The sequence below is a fragment of the Ceratotherium simum genome, chromosome 10 (assembly GCF_057802395.1).
Source record: "Ceratotherium simum simum isolate JZ-2026a chromosome 10, ASM5780239v1, whole genome shotgun sequence".
NCBI lineage: Eukaryota > Metazoa > Chordata > Mammalia > Perissodactyla > Rhinocerotidae > Ceratotherium > Ceratotherium simum.
In genome coordinates, this window is record NC_141909.1 from 46,451,592 (window position 1) to 46,475,272 (window position 23,681).

Consider the following 23,681-nt stretch of genomic DNA (forward strand, 5'->3'; position numbering starts at 1 on the left):
CAGTTCCTGAGTTATATCCTTTTATAATAAACCAGTAATCCAGTAAGTAAAATGTTTCTCTGATTTCTGTGAGTCACTCTAGCAAATTAATCAAAGCTAAGGACGTGGTTGTTGGAACCTTCATCTATAGCCAGTTGGTCAGAAGCATAGACTTGCAATCCACGTCTAAAGTGTGTGTGTGGGGGGTGGGGGTGGGGTGGGGTGAGGTGGGTGGACAGTCTTATAGGACTTAACCTGTGGGATCTGACGCTATCTCTGGGTAGATAGAGTCAGAATTGAGTTGAAGTATAGGACACCCAGCTGATGTCCGAGAATTGCTCGGTGGTGTGGGGAAAAAACCCTACACAATGGAACCCATTTTTGCTATTACAAGTGTTCAAGGAATATCTTTGTATGTGTATCTTTGGGCTTCTCTAGGGAGACATCTTGACATGGAGTTGTTGGGTCACAGGTACATGTACCTTTACCTTTTCTAGGCATTACTAAGTTGTTGTACAAAGTAGTTGGACCACTTTTGCATTCCCATCATCTGTGTAAGAATTGCCATATCCCTACATCTTGGCTAAAACTTTGTGACATGGGACTTTGTAATATTTGGCAATCTGATGAGGATAAAATGGTATCTCACAAAATTGCTTGTCATTTTTAAAAAATTGATTGGAGGTGATCAATCTCCTCTCAACTTTCCACAGCTTTCTCTCTCATATACAGTCATGTGCTGCATGATGAAGTTTCGGTCAATGATGGACCACATATATGATGATGGTGCTATAAGATTAGTACCATAGAGTGCAGGTGTGTAGTAGGCTATACCATGTAGTTCGTGTAAGTACACTCTGTGATGTTCGCACAATGACAAAACTGCCTGAAGACACATTTCTCAAAACGTATCCCTGCCCTTAAGCGAGTATGACTGTAGTCATTAAGAGTGAACCCTCACAAAGATTGCATTAGTAATTGTCTGGATGTTGAGACTGAACAGAAATGATAAAGGAAAGAAACACTTTCCTGATTCTAAGCTTCTCCGGGCCTGCATTTTGTCTCATTCAACTTTGTCCCAGCCCTGTGTACCCAGCCTGGCACACGGTAGAATTTCCAAAAGTATTGACTCAGTGGGGTACAGCATCTCTTGTTGTGGGGGGTCAGAATGAGGGGCAGGGCATGCTCTTGTGAGGCTTAAATAGTAAACACATAAATGTACTTTAAAAAATGTAAAACAGACAAAGGTATGATTTTCACAGGTACCTTGCAGTCGCAAAGAATTTCTGTGAGAAAAGTGTTGGAGCACTCTATGTAAAGGTTGAAAATTAATTATAATAGCGCTTGTTTATTTATATTTGGTACCTTCTACATGTCAAGGACATAAGAAAGAAAAGAACAGCCCCTCCTTATATGCCCTTGAAAGTTTTTCAATTCTATGCTCTTTTTTAAAAAATTTTATTGTGGTAACATTGGTTTATAACACTGTACAAATTTCAGGTGTACATCAGTTCTACGCTCTTGACCCGTCTTGGCCTTGCTCCTGCCTGGAATGCCTTTTATCCGAAGGTGTCACAACTCTTTTCCGCCTAGTGAGAATCTACACATCCTTCATTTCGCCTTTCCAGATCCGCACCTTCCGATTTATCTCCTCTCTTTGTTCTCAATGAACTTTAAAATAACTGCTGTAACGTTTACATTACTTTTTTCATGTAAGGCTTTGCGAACCACGTTAGACCGAGCTCCATAAGGGCGTGGCCCAGCGCTTTCTGAATTTTGGCGGACCCGGCTGCTACCCCAGAGCGGGCACTCAGCAGACACTCAGCAAATAGGTCGAAAAGGCATCCTTTTGGAGCTGCGTGGGCGGTGTCGTCCTTTCCCGCCTAGCACTCCATCAAGCACAGATCCTAGAACTACTTTTCCCAGTGACCATCGCACCAGAGCCTCCTGAGCGGTCCAAAGAGAGGGTTAGGAGATGACTTCACATTCTGGCGCTGCTCAGATGGTGGCGCAGAGCGGGTTTCTCCTGCATTCCAGATTAGCAGGAATCCGTTCTCCAAATTCCAAAAAAACCCAGACAAGCGACTTCCTAGCAGGTTCTGCGCGCTTCCCACCCTGTGCCCTTAAGGTGAGCTGCCTGGACCGCCAGGAGGGTGGAGCGGCGAAATGAACTGACGGCGCAGCCAATCACGTCTCGTTATGCCCGGAAGGGGCGGCTCCCGAGAGTGTCATTGACAGAACGGCGCGGGATTGGCGGGTCCCGGGCGGTCCGCGGTGGCGGGAGTTTTCGGATGTGTTGGCCGCGACCCCGGCTGCAGCGGTTGGGCTGAGCCCGGCCCGTGGCGTGGGCGGCGGAACCGGGGAGGCGAGTTCGCCACTGATCCCTGAGCTCCCAGCTTGTGTCTTGCAGAGCGGCCGCCTTCTTTCCGTCCTCTGGAGCTGGGGCAGGGATGGATCGGCACCGGCCACAGCTGCACCACCCAGCGCAGGGCTCCGCTGCCGGCGCCCCCTACCTCTCCTCCGCCGTGCCCCGCAGCAGCCGGGAAAGCAAGATGCCGCGCAGGAAGGGCCCCCAGCACCCTCCGCCGCCCGGCGGCCCGGAGGAGCCTGGAGAGAAACGCCCCAAGTTTGTAAGTTTCGCCTGGAGCTGGGGTGGGGAGCTCCCGCCTCGCTTACGGCTGCTGCTCAGTCCTGGGATAGTTCAAATATATTCAACTGACTTACTTGGCTGACTACAAGGGGTGGGTTCACGTGCCTGGGAGGCCAAATTTTGTTCTAGATTTCCAAAGCTGCCAATCTCTTCTTAGATTTACAACGACAGGGTCCAATTCTATTTGTATCCTTTGACAAATACTGATCATTGTGTTTCCCAAATTTCTTAAGGCTAACGTGAAAGGCAGTTCAAATATATCGTCACCTAGGTGGACGTTGCATTTTTTAAGTCGGACTCCCCCTTCCCCCTCGAGCGTCTGAGGGTATGAGACATATCAAAGTGAACTTTTAGGTGATACTATTTCTTTTTCTGCTTTTATTTTAATCCAAGAACTTTTTAAGGTAGATATAATTTTCCAAGTCGAAACAGCTCGTTTTAAAACTTGGCGGGCCATGTGGTCACTGCTAAAGAATGTTTTGTTTAGGCTGGAAAGAAGTCTAAGTATTTGAAACTCGCTATTCTCGTTACTTATTCACTTTAATACTCAAGGGAAGTGTCATGATTAGTGCTTTGTGAATCTTTTTGTTGGTATCAGCTAGTGAAAGTATAGGCAGTGATGATTGTTTTGTTGTGTGTGTGTGTAAATAAATCACATAGAGGGCTGATAGATTTGGGGTGAGTCCAACAGAATTGAAAATTTAGTACTGACCTCTTCATTTTATTTAGAAGTACGGAAAACATTTTTTTTAGTCATAGGTGAAATTTTACAATACAGCTTGTGCCTTCTGTGAACAAATAAAAATTGTTAGAAATTTAAGTCAGGATACACAAATTAAGGTAATAAAGACTTGTGGATGAGGAGTGTGAGTTGCTAAGTATAACAGTTAAAAATGATAGTTGAATGAAACTGGGAGCAGAGCTGTGAGATGTATCAGAATACTGAAAATGAGGGACAACATGGATTAATTTTGCTAAATTAAGTATCAAGATGGCCATAGGAATGGTGAAATTTTGCTGGAGGATCAAATATGTTGTTGACTGTTATCTCGACAGAGCTCAGAAATAAATAAGATAGGGTCAAATTGGCAGTGAGAGATTCTACCCAATCTGAGAAGAATCCCTGGGCAATGACTTGTATTGCTATTATAGGCTACTCTCTGGGTTAATAATGTTATTGCATTTTGTATGTTAAAAAGGTTATCATAAAGGTGAAAAGATGTCTAAAACAGTACTTTTAAGTTCTAAAACTAATAAACATATCTAAAATACTGTGTTTTTAGATAGGGGTCTGATTTGAATCATGACTTCATAATTAATTTCAGAGTAATTTGGACCTTTCATAATCTCTGAAACTAATTTTGATTCTTGTTTACATGGTAATTTCTTTAGATGTATTTTCTATTTCACTAATTCTGTCACCAGCTATGTCTAATCTACTATTTAACTTGTTCTGAATATTTGAGTTTAGCAATTATTTTTTATTTATGTAACTTCCATGTGCTTCTTTTTCAAATCTGCCTGGCCATTCCTGACCTTGTTTCTTATTTTTTTATTTCTTTAGACATTTTCTACTTGACTCTTCTTATTCTTTATATGACAGTTCTGGTATGTGCAATCTTTGGACACTCTACAGTGACTCGCACTCGTGGTCGCTTTTCTCTCTCTCTCCCCCTGTGCTTGTTGATCTTTGTAAGCTCATTGCTTTATCTTAACCTATTTTCTAGGAGGCCTAACCTAGGGATGCTTTTCTCTGGAGATGATTTGAGTCTGTTTCCACCAGGGGCCCGGGGGTGCTGCTGATTTGGGGCCACCTCCCTAATGAACTGGGACTCTTAGGGGGTCTGGAGTTCCAGGCTTAGCTCTAACTCTGTTCCTGTCCTGAGGCTCAGCATCTCAGTCTCAAGGCTGCCTTTTGAGCATCTGTTCCCAGTTGGCCTACTTCTCACTGCTCTTAGTTCCACTGTAGTAACTCTTGTTTTTGGGATGGAGGGTGATCTTTGGAGATCTCATGAGATCTCAGCAGTGCCTCAAAAAGTGATTGTTCTATAGTTCAGACTGCTGTACTGCTGGATGTCAAGTCGGTTCTTGGCGTTCCGTTGATTTAGTATGAAGTGATGTTAGCCTGAATCTCTTCAGGTTACCTAGCCATTAGGTCACCTAGTTGCCTGGGGCAGCTGCTTTTGGTGGGAACAAGTAATGTAGGTTGGTGATGTGACAGGAGTAGGGATATTTTAGGTGTCTGGTGTTTGCATATTCTACAAAGCCACAAACTGGTAGTAGAACTGAGTGGTAAACTGGTCACTTGCTCCTGTCTTAGTTTAGGAAGGGAGGAGCTGTGCACCCACTGAAATCCTCTTTTACTTGGAGCCTTGATAAAGCAGACAAACAAATCCTTGTTTTCTACTGAATGAATAGTTGTGGGCCTCAAGTTACTTTTGAATTGTGTATAAAAGTTTGTAGCATAGAACCTCTGTCTATAGATATGTGTAACTAGTAGAAATTAGTCTATTGTAAATGTCTGATAGTTTGGCTGCACAATGAATTGACTGCTTTTGGGCTATTTGTGAACTAACCAACTTGGCTTCAGTAGAAAATATGGTAAGCGGTGAGTATTGAGATAGTGGGGCTAATTACTAGGGGTCGAGATGCAACCAGAGGAGGCTGGGAGGACAAGACAGGTACCTAGGTGAAGACGTTGTGAAAGTAGATAGAATTCAGTAGGATCATTAAACTTGGTACCTATCCTAGGTCACACCATCAATACCCGGGCCTCAGTCCTATTTCCCTTCTAGAACAAAAGAGTTGCCCTACTTATCGTGAACAGCCTTTCAGTGATACTGGGCACTTCATTCCTACCTCCCACTACTCTTAGAAACACACAGTCCCTACAGTGGTGGCCACCAGATCCAGAGTGAGAGCAGGACATATGGCTTCTGGAGAAGTCTCCATCTCTAGGATGTGGGTCAGTCTTTTGGCAGGAGGCCTGTAAATTCGGTGATCCAAGTTGACAGAGTAGCTCTTCTTTTTAGTTAAGAATAACCTTTAAAAGTTCTCATAGACTTTAGTGTAAATCTTGTGTCTAATCTTATAGTTTCCACTGAATAGTTAGTTATTGTCTAATTATTTCATTACAGTACCCTCAGTTTTGATAGTGAGATTTTTCACCCTGTATCTGTATGTCTACCATGTTTGGGCATCGCTAGTAAAAACAGTGAAACTTTATGTGTGAGCCAAGCACTGTTCTAGGTGCTTTATAAACGTCAACAACCCTATTAGGTAGGTGGTATTATTAGCCTTATTTCCCAGATGGGAAAACGAGGTACAGAGGTTAAATTGCTTTGGGGTCACATACCTGTCAGTTGGCGAGGCTGGGATTTGAACCTAGGCAAGCTGGTTCCAGAGTACACATTCTTAGTCACTGTCCTGTATTACTCTCCCATGCTGTTGGGAGTTTTAATCTTTACTGTTTCTTTTCTCATTCAGGCACCATTAACAATAGTTAGTAATGACTTTAATGAATATAGAATTCCTGATTTCCTGGTTATAGGCAGGTTGTGGGGTGGGAAGAGGTATTAAATTGGAGAACTTTTGTTGATTGTACTTGAGTAGAGTTGAAATCAGTAGACTTGATGAGATTAGAGCATGCTTGCCTAATTGCTTTGGGTTTATTTGGAGGCAGGTGTGGTAGGCTGAATAATGAACCCCCCCAAAATATTCACGTCTTCATCCCCAGAACCTGTGAATGTTACTTTATATGGCAAAAAATGACATTGCAGGTATGATTAAGTTAAGGCTTTTACGATGGGGAGGTTATGCTGGATTATCAGTGTGGGCCCTAAATGCAAACACCTGTATTATAAGAGGGAGGCATAGGGAGGTTTGACTACAAAAGAGAAGGGGATGTGACTCCAAGGCAGAGATTGGTGATGCAGCCACAAGCTAAACAATGCTGGCAGCCATCAGAAGCTGGAAGAGGCAAGGAACTGTTTTCTGCTAGAGCCTCCAGAGAGAGAGAGTGGCCCTGCTGACACCTTCATTTCAGCCCAGTGAAAGTGATTCCGGAATTCTGGCCTCCAAAACTGAGAGAATAAATTTCTGCTGTTTTAAGCCCTCAAGTTTGTAGTAATTTGTTATGGCAGCCCTATGAAATGAACACAGCAAGTGTAGCTGTGAGAATGGCCACGTTGAAAGGTTGAACAGTTTATAAATGTATGTTTTGGGATAACCATCAGATTCATTTAAATCTCTTCCTTGTAGTATCATTTTATTTTGGAAGGTTTGTGATTTGGGGGGATATAAGATAACCACAGTTTGGTCCTCTGCAATAACAACTAGAACCTTCCTTCATCTTGGTTGGCTGTGTCATTTTCATAGTTGCTAGAAAGCTGAGGAAAGATGGAGGTGATTTTTGTATGCTCTTTTTTGAATTTATTTCTTCATTAAGTCTGTAGCTGAAGTGATGGTTTTAGTTGTCCTAGAGGTAAACTGTGACGAATTGGAGATGATGTTCTAAGTTGAAGTCTTTATGCACCTGAGTTTTATTCATGTCAAAATTCCACCTAATCCATCAGACATCAAGAGAAACTTTCCTAAGGTAAAATCATTTTATTCAGGCCAGTCTTCTAAGTAAATTGCTGTGAATCGTCCCAGACTTTCTTTCCTTTTTATCCTTCCTAACAGAGAAAATAAAATTTTTTTTTGTTGGTTAATGTATGATTTATCAAAAGAAACAACATATATCAAGTGGCTTTTGGGGATACATTTAGTGCTGAAAATAGATGATATATGGTATTTAGTATTTGTGGATTGCTCTGGATCTTTTCTGTGTGGGTAAAAAGAGGTGGGAGTAAGGATGATTGTTTCAGATTTAGAGCAAAGCTTAATTGCTTTTTTTCAAAGACTCATGTCTTTAATTATGAAGCAAGCAAACTGACATACATTTATTACACCTTGCATCTCATCTAGTCTGTCTTGTAGCAATTGCTTCTGAACAGATGTTACCTGAAACACCTTTGTGCAGTTGGTTGAATGCTAAAATTTGTCATGCTTTTATTATTGTTGTCTTGAATTAACTCTACTTTATGGCATAACTTTATTGCTGTGTCCTAGAATCTTTATATATTTATTGCCTTATAAATTGGATTTAAAATTGGCTTTTTATATAGAATATAAATTAACATGTGTATAACTTGTTTATGCCTGCAGAATAATACAAGAAAAAACTGCTACCTATTACACTAATGTAATTGTCTTTAACTCAGCACATAGTATCCTCCAAACTACGAATGAGATGAATACTACAGAATATGCTTACTATCACACTCTGCTTGTTTATCCCAGAAACTAATTTGACTTTTAGATCTATAAAATATAGATTAAGCATAACCTTTTACTTCATGGGATATTAAAGATCAAAGCATGAGCTTTCTTTGAAAAGGATCTACAAAGGTAACTTTTCTCTCAGCAGCAGCAGGGTGGCATTGAAATACCTTACCATTGGGGTAATTTTCTCAAAAAGCAACTCAAATAATCATTATTAAATTAGGGGAGAATTTAAGAGTTTCAGTATGTTAAGTTTGCTGCTGGGATATTCAAGTTACTAGCTAATTAATGAAAACTATTTGGAAATGCTTGCCATAGATTTTATTCTTAAAAAGACCCACCGCCATCCTTTCTTACAGTTTTTTGTAGAAGAAGCATGAATAACCCATTTATGAAGAGTGACTTGTATCACTTTTAGGTCTTGAATCCCAGCTATGTCACTTAGCTGTATGAACTTGGGCAAGTTACTAAACCTCTCTCTGTGCCTCCATTTCCTCATGTGTAACATGGGGTTGTTAAGAAGATTAAAAGTTAATGTGATGGGCTCAGAACAGTACCTGGCTCATTGTAACCTCTATGTAAATATTAACCATTTATAAGGATTGTTGTTTTTGTTGTTATCAATAGTAGTAATAGTTGTAGTACAATTTTTGTCTATATTTTAGGGCATTGGGGATATTACATTGGATGTTTAAATAGCTTTCTTTTTTTTTTTTTTTAAAGATTTTATTTATTTATTTTTTCCCCCCAAAGCCCCAGTAGATAGTTGTGTGTCATAGCTGCACATCCTTCTAGTTGCTGTATGTGGGACACAGCCTCAGCATGGCCAGAGAAGCAGCGCGTCGGTGCGAGCCCGGGATCCGAACCCAGGTCGCCAGCAGTGGAGCGCGCTCACTTAACCACTAAGCCACGGGGCCGGCCCTAAATAGCTTTCTTATACTAGAAAATCTTAATTGGTCCAGGCTTTTTCCTTAAGTGGCAGAGGCAGAGTCATTGTGTTCTCAGTTCTTGTCCTGGCATGCCGGGTGACATTCAGATTGATGCAGGGTTCTGATTCTGATGACTGAATGGTCAGAGCAAGTTTCTGAAGCTTTCTGAGGAGTTGGTTCTTTATTTGTAAAATGAGGATTACGCAACTATGAAACTTGTGTACAAATGAAACTCGCAGAAAGAAACCTAGAAAGGAAACAACCTCTAACTTAGAAAAAAATTTCTTGTGATACTCACGTGTGGACTTGAATGATAATAAAAATAATGTTACTTATATATGTATAGATGTAAAACTAAGTATAACTGTTAATGCTTAGGGCTCATTTACAACTATAAAACCCAAACAGATTTACATATAGAATTCGAAACAAAACTATAAACCCAATAAAATTCAAATTAACAACAACATTAATTTAATGTGATTGATGATGTTTTGCTGACATTAAGTCATTATTGTTGGATTTAATAGTGGAAAGATATGTGTATGGTTTGCTGTTTTCCTTTCTGTCGACTTGACTCTGAGATAGAGACGGAATCTCAGAGGCTGAGCAAGCTCACTGTAAACGGATGAACACAAAGACTGAGCCCCACAGTGTTGGGAGAGGCCTGTCATTGAACATCTCTGTCTTTTTCACAGGTCTTGACTTTAGGGTCTGGGTGAAGTAGTCAACTCTTATGTTTATGATAAAAAGAAAATAGCCATAGGTAAACATTTTTTAGTAAATGTATGAAACTGTTGGAAAAGAGCAGAAAGAATTGGAGCCTATACTGCCAGCATCTATATTCCTTTTTCTCTTGAAATTTAACTTTCTGTGGTTGTGGGTACATGGTTCCTTGAATAGCATCATCTTGGAATTATGTGCAGGCTTTTGGAACTGAATTCTTCCTAAGTGGAGGAGCTTGTGAAAACCTACGTGGCATGATGTTGGTGTTTTTTGGCCTTCTTCTGATGCCATATTGATAGGACACACAAATGCAAGTGTGGTCACCAAAAGTGCCTGATGAAACATGGTTATAGAGTGGTCATTCAGAGTCCAGAGTATACTTACTTTACTTCTAATGTTTAAGACAATCTTGGAAAAACACAAAATTTAGTAAGTCTTATAGAAGTGGAGAGACTGTGGAAGGGCCCTGCAGATCTCAGTTTGAGGAACCTAGAGATGACTTATGTCAAGAAATTAGAGAAGCACTTGAACCAGGTGAAGGTTTTGTACTTTTAGTCTTTTGTCTAGTGATGAGCTAAAAATGATTAGTAAGAATTTATCAGTAGTGAAGGTTGCATACAACGTGCTTCAAAACAGTTCATTTCTAAATAGTTTTCTAAGGGTAAGCATTTCCCTTGCAATCTTTAAAAAATATATTTTATCATACCAAAGAGGTATAGAACACTATGTGCTACTCACCAATAATCTTCAGAAAGGAAACATCATCAGTTACGTTGAAATGTCCATTTCCTCCCTTCATATCTATATCTCCTTCTAATCTTTGTTCTTCATTTTTTGAGGTAAGGGCTTACATGGCTTTTAAAAAAAATTTCTATTTTGATTAGTGTTTTTATTCTTGGAGGCGATTCCTATTTATATATCTTTTCCCTAAAAATAGATCTGTGAATGGAATTAATACCCAATAACTTTCTAATCTCTCCATCTTTGAGCATCATAGTCCATCTTAAATACCAGAAAGGAAGGGGGGACTAGGATTTAGTGTAGCAAATATGTACTAAGGGCATTCTGTGTGCTGAGGGACTTGGGTTATACTCAAGTAACTATGGTCCAAGTCAGACCTTCATGGGTTAAAGATGGCTAAATACCTGTTCAGTTGTCTTCAAGGAAATTATTGCTAATTCTAGGTCATTCTGAAAGGTGAAAAAACAAAAACAAAAACAAAAGTGCATGCTTCTTTTGGAGTTATGATGTAGAATTTCTTGAAACTCTTAGTAAGATACATGGGTTAGTCTAATTGTAAGATCCATGATATTGTATTTATTTGGCTAATTTTCTTATGAAGTATCTTCCCAAGATTTGGAGAGTTTATCCTGTAATTGCTGCATTTTCCTGTTTATTTGGGCATCATAAAATGAAACTTTGTAACATTCAATTTTTAACTAGGATTTGCAAATTGATGACATTAATTATGGACTGTAGTATAGTATTAAACTGTTTTTGTTTATCAAACCCTTGGATAGAATGCAATTCATAATGACAATTACAATTCATTTCTAATGAAAAATTTGACAGCCTGAGAAATGAACATGAAAAATAGAATGCACATAATCTGCATTCAGAAATTCAATGTGACAGTTTCATTTCTTTATAAAAGGTGACGGTCTCCAATTAAATCCATGTTCTAACTTCATTCAGCCTCTCTTCTGAGGGTATTATTTTGCTCTTATTGATATGTTATCTTGAACCTGCTTTCAGTTGCTTTATGCACGTGTTTGTAAAGCTTTTGAAAGTCACTTTCTCTCTTGGTGGTGCCTGGTATAGGCTTGAGCTTACAGCAGAAATGTGAATGCTTGGCTAATTGAAAATCTATGCAAAATTACTCTTGTAACCTTATACCGCCTGGTTCATTAATCTATTCATGATTAATTTAAATTTAAATGTTATTAATATACCCTAAATGTCTTTTTCTTTTTGTAAAAGATTTCAGTGGTGATGGGCAAGGGCATATAAAGACTATCAGAAGCATATCTGGGTTACTGGAGAACTGTACCTGCCAGTGCAATCTCCTCCAGGGCCTGCCAGTGTGGCTTTAGAGCCCCACCCCTAACTACTGTGATAAAAAAGGCTTGGGCTGGATTCACATACAGCTGTATATCTTTGGACAAATTAATTAACTTCTGTGCCTCAGTTTTCCTGTCTGTAAAATGGAATAGATAATCCCAGTATGTATGCCTGTAGATCGTGGTGAGGATTAGTTGAGGTAACGCATGTCACGGTAGCTTGGGCACAGTGCCTAGCAGTTAATACATGACAGCTGTTATTAGTTTTATTCTTTTGATTCTTTCGTGGACTCCAAAGTAGGGGAGATCCCATCTCTGCAGTGTTGAGTTCTCTAGGCCTGGTCATCTTGAACGGGTTACGATGGGATCTTGGTTATTGACAGCATTTTGACCTTTCTGCTGCTTCCCACCTCCCTCCCTCCTCATTCCCCAGTCCCTGCTGGACCCCTGCATTGTGTCCAGGGACCTGACTTTAATTAGAGTGGGGAACACACCAAGAGGTCTGGTCCCTGGATGTATTCCCTACCTTTTGTTTCATCCAGACCTCCAGCCCCTTGACCTTGCCTCTCTTTCTCTGTCAGCCTCCTGCTGACAACATTGGCTCCACATGAAACCTACACTCCATAAAAGCAACCTGGATCTCCTTTTGAGCTAGGATGACTTCACATGCCTCGCCTCCTCAAACCTGAGATAAGGTAGAGTATAAATAAGTAATAGAACCTCTGGCCTCCTTGTTTAGTTGCCTCAGATTGCCAAGCCTGGAGCAACCTGATGGGCTTCTCTGTGGCTGAACTGGGCTGCTGCTTCCTGGTGGAAACCTCTCCCAGCTACCTGAACTGATGCCCTTAGACATCGAGTGTCTATGGGCCTGCAGATTAGTGGGTCCTCAAAGCTGCTACATGATAATCATCATCACAATAGCTACATTTATTCAGCTCTCACAGTGGGCTGGGCACTGTTTTAATCACCTAATCCTCACACAGGCTTTGTAGTAGGTACTCTCACCACCCTTGTGTTGTACGTGATGGAACTGAGACAGGGAGAGAGGCTTGGGAACTTTCCTGAGGTGCCGCGGCTGGGAATAGGGAATGATGGGTATGAACACAGCCAGTCTGGCTCCAGATCCCTGGCTTTGAATTAATTCTTTGGTTACCTCCTTTTCCATTTCTCTCAGCGTTTGTGCTAAACTATTATCTCTCTCTTTACCTTCTCTCTGGGCCTGATTCCTTTTTGTGGTAAGTAGTTTTTTAAATTGAAAAAGTAATGTATGCGTCTCTTAAAAAGCCCAACAGTGTAAGAGTACAGAGTGAAATTTGCTATGACTCTGTTACATCCCAGACCACCAGTTCAGGTTTTTCCCGTACAGATGCAATGATGACTTTTATGATTTTCTTTTGTATCCTTTAATGATATTCTGTGTGTATGTGTAAAGCACTCACTCTGTATCCATACGGGAACACACCATGGCCTTCACGTAAAAGATCTTAGACATGGTTACCCTGACACTCACCTTGACACCTTCTTCAGAGAGAAAATAAAGGCCGTATTGTGGGGCCGGCCACGTGGCTTAGTGGTTAAGTGCACGTGCTCTGCTACTGGCGGCCCGGGTTCGGATCCCGGGTTCATACCGACACACCGCTTCTCCGGCCATGCTGAGACCGCATCCCACATACAGCAACTAGAAGAACCTGCAGCTATGACATACAACTATCTACTGGGGCTTTGGGGGAAAAAAAAAAAAAAAAGGCCATATTGCTTGAACTTGCTCAATTTCCTGCTATTGCAGCTGTAATCTTCTGTACCTGTAACGATTCTTCTTCCTTTCTCCTCCAGTATCCACAGAAGAAATATCTGTTTTCCCATTTAAGGTTAGTCCCTTGACCCCTGTTCTTGACCCAGCCCCATTCCATTAGGACTGTCTCACTCTTTACAGGTTCCATCTTATAAGAATGCTCAGATATCTTCCATTATAAAAGAAAAAGCAGAAATAAAACCAACAACCTCCCTCTCCAACTTTCCCTTGACCCATTGCCCCCTCTGAATACCATGCTCTGCTTCCTTCCCTTATAGCCAGATTCTGTGAATTAGTTGTTTTCATTTATTCAGGAAATATTTGAATGCCCTTTCTACCATAGCACAGGGGGTATAGTTTGGTCCTTGACGTCAAAAGGCTCACATTCAGTTTGGTCTGGAGAAGGGAGGTGTGAACTAACAGTGTGAAGTGCTCCCAGGGAGTCCACGTTGTGTAATCTTTAAGAACTCAGGCTCTGGAGTTGACCTGGATCTGTATTTGATACCTGTGTGACCTTGGAACATTACTTTGTTTTTTGTTTTGTTTCCTCATGTACAAAATGGGAACAATAGTACGTAATATTATAGGTTAGATATGATGATTCAATGTGTTACAATGGGGATTAACACATAAATAGGAAACAGCTCCTAGCTGGTTCCTGCTACTATACAATGGCATCGTGAAAAGATAGAGCGCGCTCATAAATGAGGGATTTGGTCACCTCCTGTTGGTTCCTCCACCTTTTGTTTGTTTCTGTCATTCCACTAAAATTGCTTTGGCAGATCAACAACTGCCAACTTTGTGGCTGATTTTCAAGCTTCATCTTACTTGACTTCTTGCAAGTATTAGCACTGACCCCTCACTTCTTGAAACCTTTGCTATAGCAGGTTCTTCTAATCTTTGGTCATCCCTCTTCCTACCCTCTTAAATTGGTGTTCCCAAGAACTGTCTCTTTGATCTCTTACTCTTTTTACTTTTTACCTCCTTCCAGCATGAGCTCATCCATTCCTTTAGCTTTTACCACCACCTAGATCAGTGCTGTTCTATAAAGCTCTCTGTGAAGATGAAAATGTTCTGTTCTGCTGTGTCCAATTTGATAGTCACTAACCACATGTAGCTAATGTTACCAAAGGGCTGAATTTTTAATTTGATTTAACTCGAATTAACTTAAATAGCCATATGTAGTTAGTGGCTAATGACAGACTTTGGCCCACATTCATGTTTCAGGGGACTGCGTGTGGCCCTCAGAGTCTTCACCTGTACGTCAGACTGCCTTCCAATGATGTGATGATTTACTCCTGCTGGATAACACGCACATCTTATTCTGGCAAAGATGATACAGTTTCATAGCCTCTGAAGCTGCCCTCAATGATAGGTTTATGAGCAAAACAACATCAGTGATGACAGAAACAGGCATGGGATCACACTTGTTACAATGGCTGTCATCAAGAAGAGAGAAAAAGTGTTGGGGAGGATGTGGAGGAAAGGGAACCCTTGTGCACTGTTGGTGGGAATGTAAATTGGTTCAGCCACTATGGAAAACAGTATGGAGGTTCCTCAAAAAATTAAAAATAGAACTACCATATGATCCAGCAATCCCACTTCTGAGTATATATCCAAAGGAAATGAGAACTGGATCTCAAAAAGGTATCTGCACTCCTGTGTTTATTGTAGCATTATTCACAATAGCCAAGACGTGGAAATAACCTAAGTGTCTGTCAACAGATGAATAGATGAAGATATGGTACATGTGTACAATGGAATATTATTTAGCCATGAGGAAGAGGAACATCTTGCTATTTGTGACAACATGGATGGACCTTGAGGGCATGATGCTAAGTGAGATAAGCCAGACAGAGAAAGACAAATACTGTATGACATTACTTATATGTGGAATCTAAAAAAGCTGAACTTGTGGAAACAGAGTAGAAAGGTGGTTACCAGGGGCTGGAGGGTTGGGGAATTGGGGAGATGTTGTTAAAGGGTACAAACTTACAGCTAGATAATAAATAAATTCTGGAGGTCTAAAGCACAGCATAGTGATTATAGTCAACAACACTGTATTATATACTTCAAAGTTGCTACGAGACTAGATCTTAAATGTTCTCACCACAAAAAAGAAATGGTCATTATGTGATGTGATAGAGATGTTAGCTAAAGCTACAGTGGCAGTCGTACTGCAATAAATAAATGTATCAAATCAACAGGTACACCTTAAACTTACACAATGTTATATGTAAATTATATCTCAATAATAATAAAGAAACAGATATGGGAGAATTATCTTCATATTCTTGCAAGATCTGCAGTCCTCAGTAATTTGCATTAGGTTATTAGGATCATTGAGTGCCTTCCACTGCCTGTGGCTGTCAGCTGCTGACTTCCCCATAACCTTTGTTGACTTGTTTTATTAGTGTGTTTGAATGGTGCAATAATCAACATGAAACTATGTTTTTTTAGACGTCCTTTACAAATATACTTGGGTTATTGCTACAGAGTCATTGTTGAAATCTCCTTTGGCACTGTTGGAATATTGCCAGGGGCAATTTCGGCTGCAGTCGCTTGACCTTGCAACTTAACTAGAGAATTTGGTGTGTTCAAAACCTAGCTGTGACATAAAGTGTTATGTGTTGGAATTTCACTATGTCGTCATATGACACCGTACAGGTTTGGTTCAGTATTGGGCTGCTCTGTATCTAATCCCATTCAAGGATTTCTCTCTCCAAATTCCTTTGGATGGCAAGTGCAATGAAAAGCATTACGGTGAGGAATCCGTGTATTTCAGTTTATGTAGCCCTGGCAGGACAGTAACTCATATTATTTTCTGAATCACCAAAGAGGGAAAATAAGTGACCCAGGTTATTTATTTTTTCCTCTGGAACCTACTGGATTGTGAACACCTTCACGGCAGATGCTGTGTTTTATGGGCCTTTATATGCCAGGCCTGGCATGATGTCTTGTTAGCTTAGATGCTCAATAACTATATCCTGCTTGGTTAATATTTCTAAAAGAGATGTAAAATGTAATCCACATTTTATATGTAGTACTGGGACTCATGTAAGAGCTGGAATTGTGCTCTTTTTCTCCCTTTTTTAGATGTTAGCTTTGTAAATAAGCAGTAAAGCTTTTGACTCGTTTTCGGTGACAAACCAATTTAGAAGGTAGTAATAAAAAGGAGTAATCAAATTATGCAAGAAAATTTAGTGGTGATTTAGGTATTTAAAAAAGAGTTCAAACTTTATCAATGATTTAAAAATGAAATTTTCTTTAATTAGCTATTGCCCTGTAATTAATTTCTGACTTGATTGTTTTTTTTCTTTTTTGAATGATATGTTGGAATGTGGATATTTTTGTGGCTTATGTTTTAGTCTGAATTGGGAGGCCATGGTTTATAAGACTTGTGGTGTGTACTAAAGCTTAAATTCTTCAAATAAGAAATAAACTATTAGTTACATTTCTATTATACACCAGGGAGAGCAACTTTAAAAAAATAAAGGAGGAAACTCTCTAGCAAAACATATATTCTTGTTAGTATTAATCAGTTTACAGAAATTACAATTCCCCCCATCCCCACCTTCTTATACTCACTCACCTGACCTTTTAAGATAGGACTTTGTAGTCAGTGTTGTGATACCTAATAATCATCCAATTGGAATTATGCTCATCTTTCTTGTTAAGGTTTCATTTTCAAATGTATTGTCCCATAAATAGCTCAGAAGTGGCTTCATTTCCACTGTCAGTCTTCCTCCTAGCTTTGGTAACAGCAGCTGTCCCGTGGAGTAGGGGGCACTGAGGGAAGGGGGGCATAAGCCTGGGTTTTGGAGTCACGGTGAGCAAGGTTCCATTCCCAGCCTGGCCACTCAGTCAGCTCTGGCACATACCTTCTGTGACACTCATTTTCCTGATCTCTGAGATGGGGATAATGGCTAATTTATAGGATTGTTGGGTGTATTAGTAATTATGGGAAGTGCTCAGTAAGTGGTCTTAGTAATGATGATGAGGGAGGCTATGTCATATGGGTACCTAGGGACTCATTTTGCAATCTTGGATTCTGTCTCAGTCAAGGCCTTTTTTGGCTTAAAGGAACAGACCCCCTCCCCCTCCCCCAGCCATACACTATCTAGTTTAAGCTTGGAAAAGGCAATTGTAAAGACACACAGGGGTATTTCCTGAGATCAAGCACAGTAAGTGTAGCTAGGCCTCGCAAAAGGGAACTGAAAGCTGGCAGCTTCTCTGATTCTCTCTTCTCAGGGGTCTTACAGTCTTGCTTTGCTTCGCTCTAGGCACTTGCTCCACTGTTGTATCTCTGCGTAGTGTGGCTTCCACTGCACTACTCTGCAGCCTAGCCCAGAGCCTCACAGTTCCAGATATACGTGCCTGCTCTTGGTCCATGCAAGAGCAGATCCCAATTCTCATCTCTGAATCCCAAATCCAGATTTCTGGGAGAGTGAGGATTTGATTGGTGCTGCTTGTGTTTAGGTGTTGAGCTCTACTCATGTCAGCTGGGGCCAGGGCTGGCTCACAAAGAACAATGAAGACTGCTGGGCCCACCCCTATGTCATAGAGAAGAGATTCTGTGCATGAAGCAGATAAACAACACGTGTCCACCATATCTACTCGTGTCTACCATGTCTACTTGTATGGAGCTTTGGAGATTCCTTGATGCTAGTCTTGGTATTAGAAGGCTAAGACTTAACTAAGAAGACTAGTTCGAAATAGTTTGCCCAATTTAGTGGTTTCTAACCCTGGTTGCACATTAGAATCACCCAGGAGAGCTTTAAAAGCACTACGGCAGGCCCTACCTTTGGGTATTATGATACAGTTGCTTTGGGGTTACTCAAATTACTCAGGCACCTGTATTAGGAAAAGAAAACAAAAACTCTTCAGGTGATTCTCATGTGTAGTCAGGTTCAAAACCACTGGCCTAAAATGTTCCCTGCACCGTGGTATGTCTAGGGGTTCAAACATAAGGGAAACAAGGTCCCTGCCACATTTAAGGAAAAAAAAAAGACATAAACACAACTGCAAGACAGTGATCAGTGACCCAAGGGAATTGTATACAAAGAGCGATGAGCGGACAGAGGTGGGATCATCATTTCTGGATAGTAATGAAGGTTGACCCACCCTTACTATAAATTAATATGTGCAATACCTGCTTAGTCTGTTTGCATACCTCATATCTCATTCGTCCATCTAGCTGTCGGTCTCCTGAGGCCCAGACAACATGCTGGCTCTAGGGATGGCATTGGGAAACTGCCACTGCTTGGAATTCTCAACCCCAGGATCTGAGCCCCAAAGAAAAACGATAACATGTGAGAGGCTGCAGCAGCTGAAAAGAAGATGGTCTAATATAATTGGCACCCAGCAAAATAGAGCTGCTGGCAAAGTGACCATGACAAAAATCCCTGCCGTCAAGAAGTCCAAGCCCAGTGTGGGAGACCTGCACACATTTACATCAATTACAAATGGATTTAAGTGGATTGGAGAATGATTACAGGGCACAGGGAGGAGGAGACTATCAAGGGTGTCCTTGAGGAGAATGATGATGACCTGAACGAAGGTGATGCCTGTGGGGATGTTAGTAGAAGGAAGGGGACCAAGGTTTAGTAAAGCCTCCTCCCCACCAGGTGTACTACATGGTGCGCTTTACTTGACTGCTAATTAAGGCTCCTAACAAGCCTATGAGGGCAGATGCTTTCTATTCTCCTGGTGCAGATAAGGAAACCGAGGCTTGGAGAGTTTAAGTGCCCAAGGTCACACCACTGATCAATATCAGAGCTGGATTCGAATCCAGGTGAGTTTGATCCTGGAACCCAGGCTGCCTCTGCCCGGTAAACACGAGGCAGTATGTAAGTCCCTCACGGGAGAGGCACACTTGATGCGAGGGAAGCTAGAGAATCTTCCTGAAGCTGGTGGCATTTGAAAGGTGAGTAGGTGGACATGCAGGGTAACGGGAACAGCCTGACCGCAGGTACAGAGAGGGGAGGGACAGGGGCAGTGTCTCTGTCAGAGCCCAGACAGGAAATAGAAACCTTGGTAGGTTGATTGAACATGGGGACTGCTTACACAAGTATTGGAAGGAAAAGTGCAGAAAGGAGATGCTGTCCGAGCGGGTCCCTGTGGCTGTGCTCAGATAGCTGTGGGGCACTATTCCATTTGTGTCAGATCCTGAGGGAGGCCTCCAGGGCTGACAGTCAGACTTCTGAGGGGTCTGAGGGATTATGTTGTAATTAAACTGTTGTAATTAAAATTTTTTCTCACCTTCTTCAAACCTGCTGAGTTATTCCCTCCCCCCTGCCCCCGACTAATTCTATAGTTAAAAAATTGTTTTTGTTAATGCAATAGAATTAACTGAGTTTGTCTGAAAATTGCCTTTGTAGGCTTTGCAGTGTTTTGGGAATATTTCTAATACTTTCTCGTCAATGACTCCTTGCGGCAAAACCAAACCAGCCACTTAAAGGGCCCTGAAGGAAATGGTTATTTGAGAACAGACCTGTTTCCTTTCCCGCTGTGTATCTTGTATAATGTGTGGATTGAACTATTTATTGTTTAAGTTGATTATTTATAACTAGTTTTAAACTCGAGCATGTGTGACTATTCCACTAGAGGAATAAAAGCCGGTGTCCTTAGAGTGGCCTGGGCCTGACCTGCCTCCTCCCTTTTCTCCGACTTGGTTGCGTGTTGCTGTTGCTGCGCTGGCGTTCTTGTTCCTTGAACGCACCAGACGTGCTCCTTCTGATGGCCTTCGTTGTGGCTGCTCTTTCTGTCTGAAACACTTCCCCCATATCCACATAGCTACCTCCTTAGTCCACTTGCAACTTGACTCAAACGCCATTTCTCAGTCAGGCCTACGCCGACCCCGGTCCCCACATTTACAATCGCAACCTGCAAACCCTCCTGCCCTGCTTTCCGGCACCCCTTTCCCTGAACTACTTCTCATTTTTAGCAGAGCGCTCATTGCCTTCTAACATCCTCTGTAACTTATTTATTATGTTTATTGTCTGCTTCCCCAATAGAAGGTAAGTTCCTTTGGGACAGGAATCTTGATTCTGTTTGCTGATATATCCCTTGTGGAGAACAGCAATGTTTAATAAATAGTTGTTGAATGAATGAGTGCTTTAGGAATCCCTCATTCTGTAAGAACAAATTCTGTATTACAACTTTTACCTAAATCATGGCTAAAAATTAATTTGACTTTAGCCTTAGATCATTGCTATGTTTGCGTGTTAATTAGCGTGTGTTTGATCATGTATAATTAGCAATGCTTTTTCTTCCAGTCACCACTGAATACCTCTGTGGTGGTGCTTATCGCACTGTCTTGTATTTTGGTTATTAACTTGTCTTGCTGCTCTTTTGGTTTTAAGCTTCTAAGGGCAGGGACTGGGTCCTCTTTATATTTAATGTAGTGTCTTGCACATATTGGCAGCCTAATTATATTGTGTAGTAGGAAAAAAATTAAGATTATGAGACTAGGTCTTGCTTAAAATCATGAGTCTTATATTTTATTTCTTGTATTTTGGTATCATGTCCTCATTTGCATTGAGGAGTTATCAATTAGGTGGTATTTACCTTAACTTTCTCAAGATAGCATGAGATCGCTTACATTTACAATAAAGAAAAATGATAGATTTCTTTTATCCTTGCCATTAATAAGTGTCATAAAATAGAAAAATAAAGCTAAGTCAATATATTATTGTTGCCACAGAAATTGAATTTGTGTCAAAAGAATTTGTGTTTGTGATGTAGTGATTCGTATATTTTTCTTGGAATTAAGTCTCTAGCAGGTGACAACATCAATAATTCACAAAGCCAAGGAGCTCTTTGAGATTGGTTAATTTATATATGTGAATTAGAAAACAAATGAATAATGTGCTTAATGTATTCTGACATATTTGAAAAAATGCATTAAAAACCCCCAGCCTATGAAAAAGTCTGTGTTCACAGTATTCATTAGATCTTTTAGATTTTCATTTTTACTTCTTGTGCTAATACATGCATTTTTATTTGAAAAGGAACTAATCTATATTCTCTGCTTGGTGTGAAAATTATTATCCATAGTAACGTAAAAAGCTTTTCTCATTATAAAAATAAATATGCTCATTCTAGACAACTGGGAAAATACAGGAAAATATGAAAAAAAATTGCTCCAAATCCCATGATCGAGATATATAAAATTAACAATGGTTTCTGTCTTATTTTTTCCATAATGTATGTATTAGTGAAGTTGGAATTATATTGCGTATGCAATTTTAAATACAACTTTTTTTCACGTAACCATGTATTGTAAGCATTTTGCTATGTCATTATCTTTCCAATATTCTGGGAAGCTTTAGGTTGATTACAATTCTAGCTACTTAAAATAACTGTAGTGATACATTTTGTGTATAAACCTTTGGTTTTATTTCTTGTTTCCTAAGTATAGATTCTAGAAGTAGCATTACTAGGTTAAAGAATGTGAACATAGGATTTGTTTGGCCAAATTGTTCTCTAAAAAGGTTTAACCAAATTTACTTTCCTTATGGTGATGCTAGAATGTAAACAAATGAAATCCTTCTTAAATATATATAAAATGATGTGTGGGGCTATATTGGCCTTAGGAATATTCAGTCTAAATTTGTCTTGGACAAGACGTCTAGGAGGCTGAGGTACTCTGAGAAGTAACTTAGTAGTTTGGATAGGCTTCAAGGTGATTCCGAAAGCTTTGGGTCTATTTTAAATCTTCCAGCTAATACTTGAAATACTTTTCAGCCTTCTCCAGATGATGAAAAAGGCCTTGGAGTCTTGTGAGCTAGAACTGAACCTACTTGTAAAGAGGTTCAAAGATTTGAATTGCTTTTTCCTGGACCCACTGCAGAAAAGTTTTGACCTGGTGTAGTATAGGCGAGAAGAGCTGGAACAGCTGAAGAGAACATCTTACAATAGCTATTAAAGCTATGTTACTAGGGCCGGCCCCATGGCTTAGCGGTTACGTGCACGCGCTCTGCTGCTGGCAGCCTGGGTTCGGATCCCCGGCGCGCACTGCTTCTCCGGCCATGCTGGGGCCGCGTCCCACATACAGCAACTGGAATGATGTGCAGCTATGACATACAACTATCTACTGGGGCTTTGGGGGGGGGGAAATAAATAAATAAAATCTTTAAAAAAAAAAAAAAAGCTATGTTACTAGAATTTGCCATTATGTTTTTCCTTTAATTTTACCTCAGTGTTCAATGAGATTATTGAAGGAAAAAGAACACTAGAGTTCCATTAGAATAAAAAATGACTTGTTAGGTATCCAGCCCCCATGATGTGTAACGTAGGTGAGAGGTCCTAGTAACAATTTGATAATTGGTTTTTCTTGAGAGGTGGTTGTTTTCTAGTAGTGATGTTGCAGCCTCTTGATCTTTTTGAAAACCTTGTGTCCTCTTAGAAATGGATCTTTTCTTTTCGCTTCTGTGGATGCTTGAATGATGCCTCCTCCTGAAAGCTGATCATTCTTGATGACTCTTCCTTCCCAAAGAAGGAGTTAGGGAAAAGGGAGGTTTGGATTCTTGGGTGGGTGAGAGGAGAGAAGCCTTGGTAATGGATCATGGACAGGTATCTATCTTTCTGAGGTAGGCAGGATTACGAGTTTGAGTAAATGAACAGATTCAAAGAAGTTGGAGAGCTTTTCCTAATTCTCACCTGTTCCTAACATCTCCTTTCTCAGTTTTGTCCACCTCAGACTAAAAATATGACCACATGAAGAGCCAGTCAACTTAAAAGCTTTTCTTTACAGTATCAAAGAGCCAGCTCTATTCTTGTCCTCGATGCTATGGAAACTTCAGTATTATTTACGGACCCTTCTGAAATGTTAAATCTGGAGCCCTTGAAGAATATTTTCGCATCTAGGTGTGTTGTGTGCTTGCCTGGGAGATGACCCTTAGATAGACTTTGTAGATGTGTTCAGTGTTATGATCAGTAGTAATAAAACTTGACATTTCTACAATGTTTATAATTGGCATTGAGATTAAAATAAACACAGGTTGTGGACCAGAAACGTTGTTAGGTTAAAATACATATTCCTAAGTGTATTGGTGGAAAGAAATAATCTGGACTTTAAAACAAAAGGGAGCAACACTTGAACATACCATCATCACCCACAGATTATGATTGAGAGGACTGATCCTTGCTTTTCTCCCTTCAGGTATAACTTTGTTGTGTCAGTCAGTAACCTGTTACTGATTCATTTTGACCAGCAA

General features: G+C 40.5%; 1 protein-coding gene across 2 annotated transcripts in view; it reads left to right on the forward strand.

Annotated features, from left to right (window-relative positions):
• Nucleotides 1–2,238: 2,238 nt before the first annotated feature.
• Nucleotides 2,239–23,681, forward strand: part of DIAPH3 (diaphanous related formin 3) — a 480,740-nt gene continuing 459,297 nt past the window's right edge. For both annotated transcript variants that reach the window (XM_004433600.3, XM_087436004.1), the window contains exon 1: nt 2,239–2,609. In XM_004433600.3, coding sequence (XP_004433657.2) covers nt 2,430–2,609 — 180 coding nt within the window. In that variant the 5' untranslated portion in view covers nt 2,239–2,429. The remainder of the gene's footprint in view (nt 2,610–23,681) is intronic.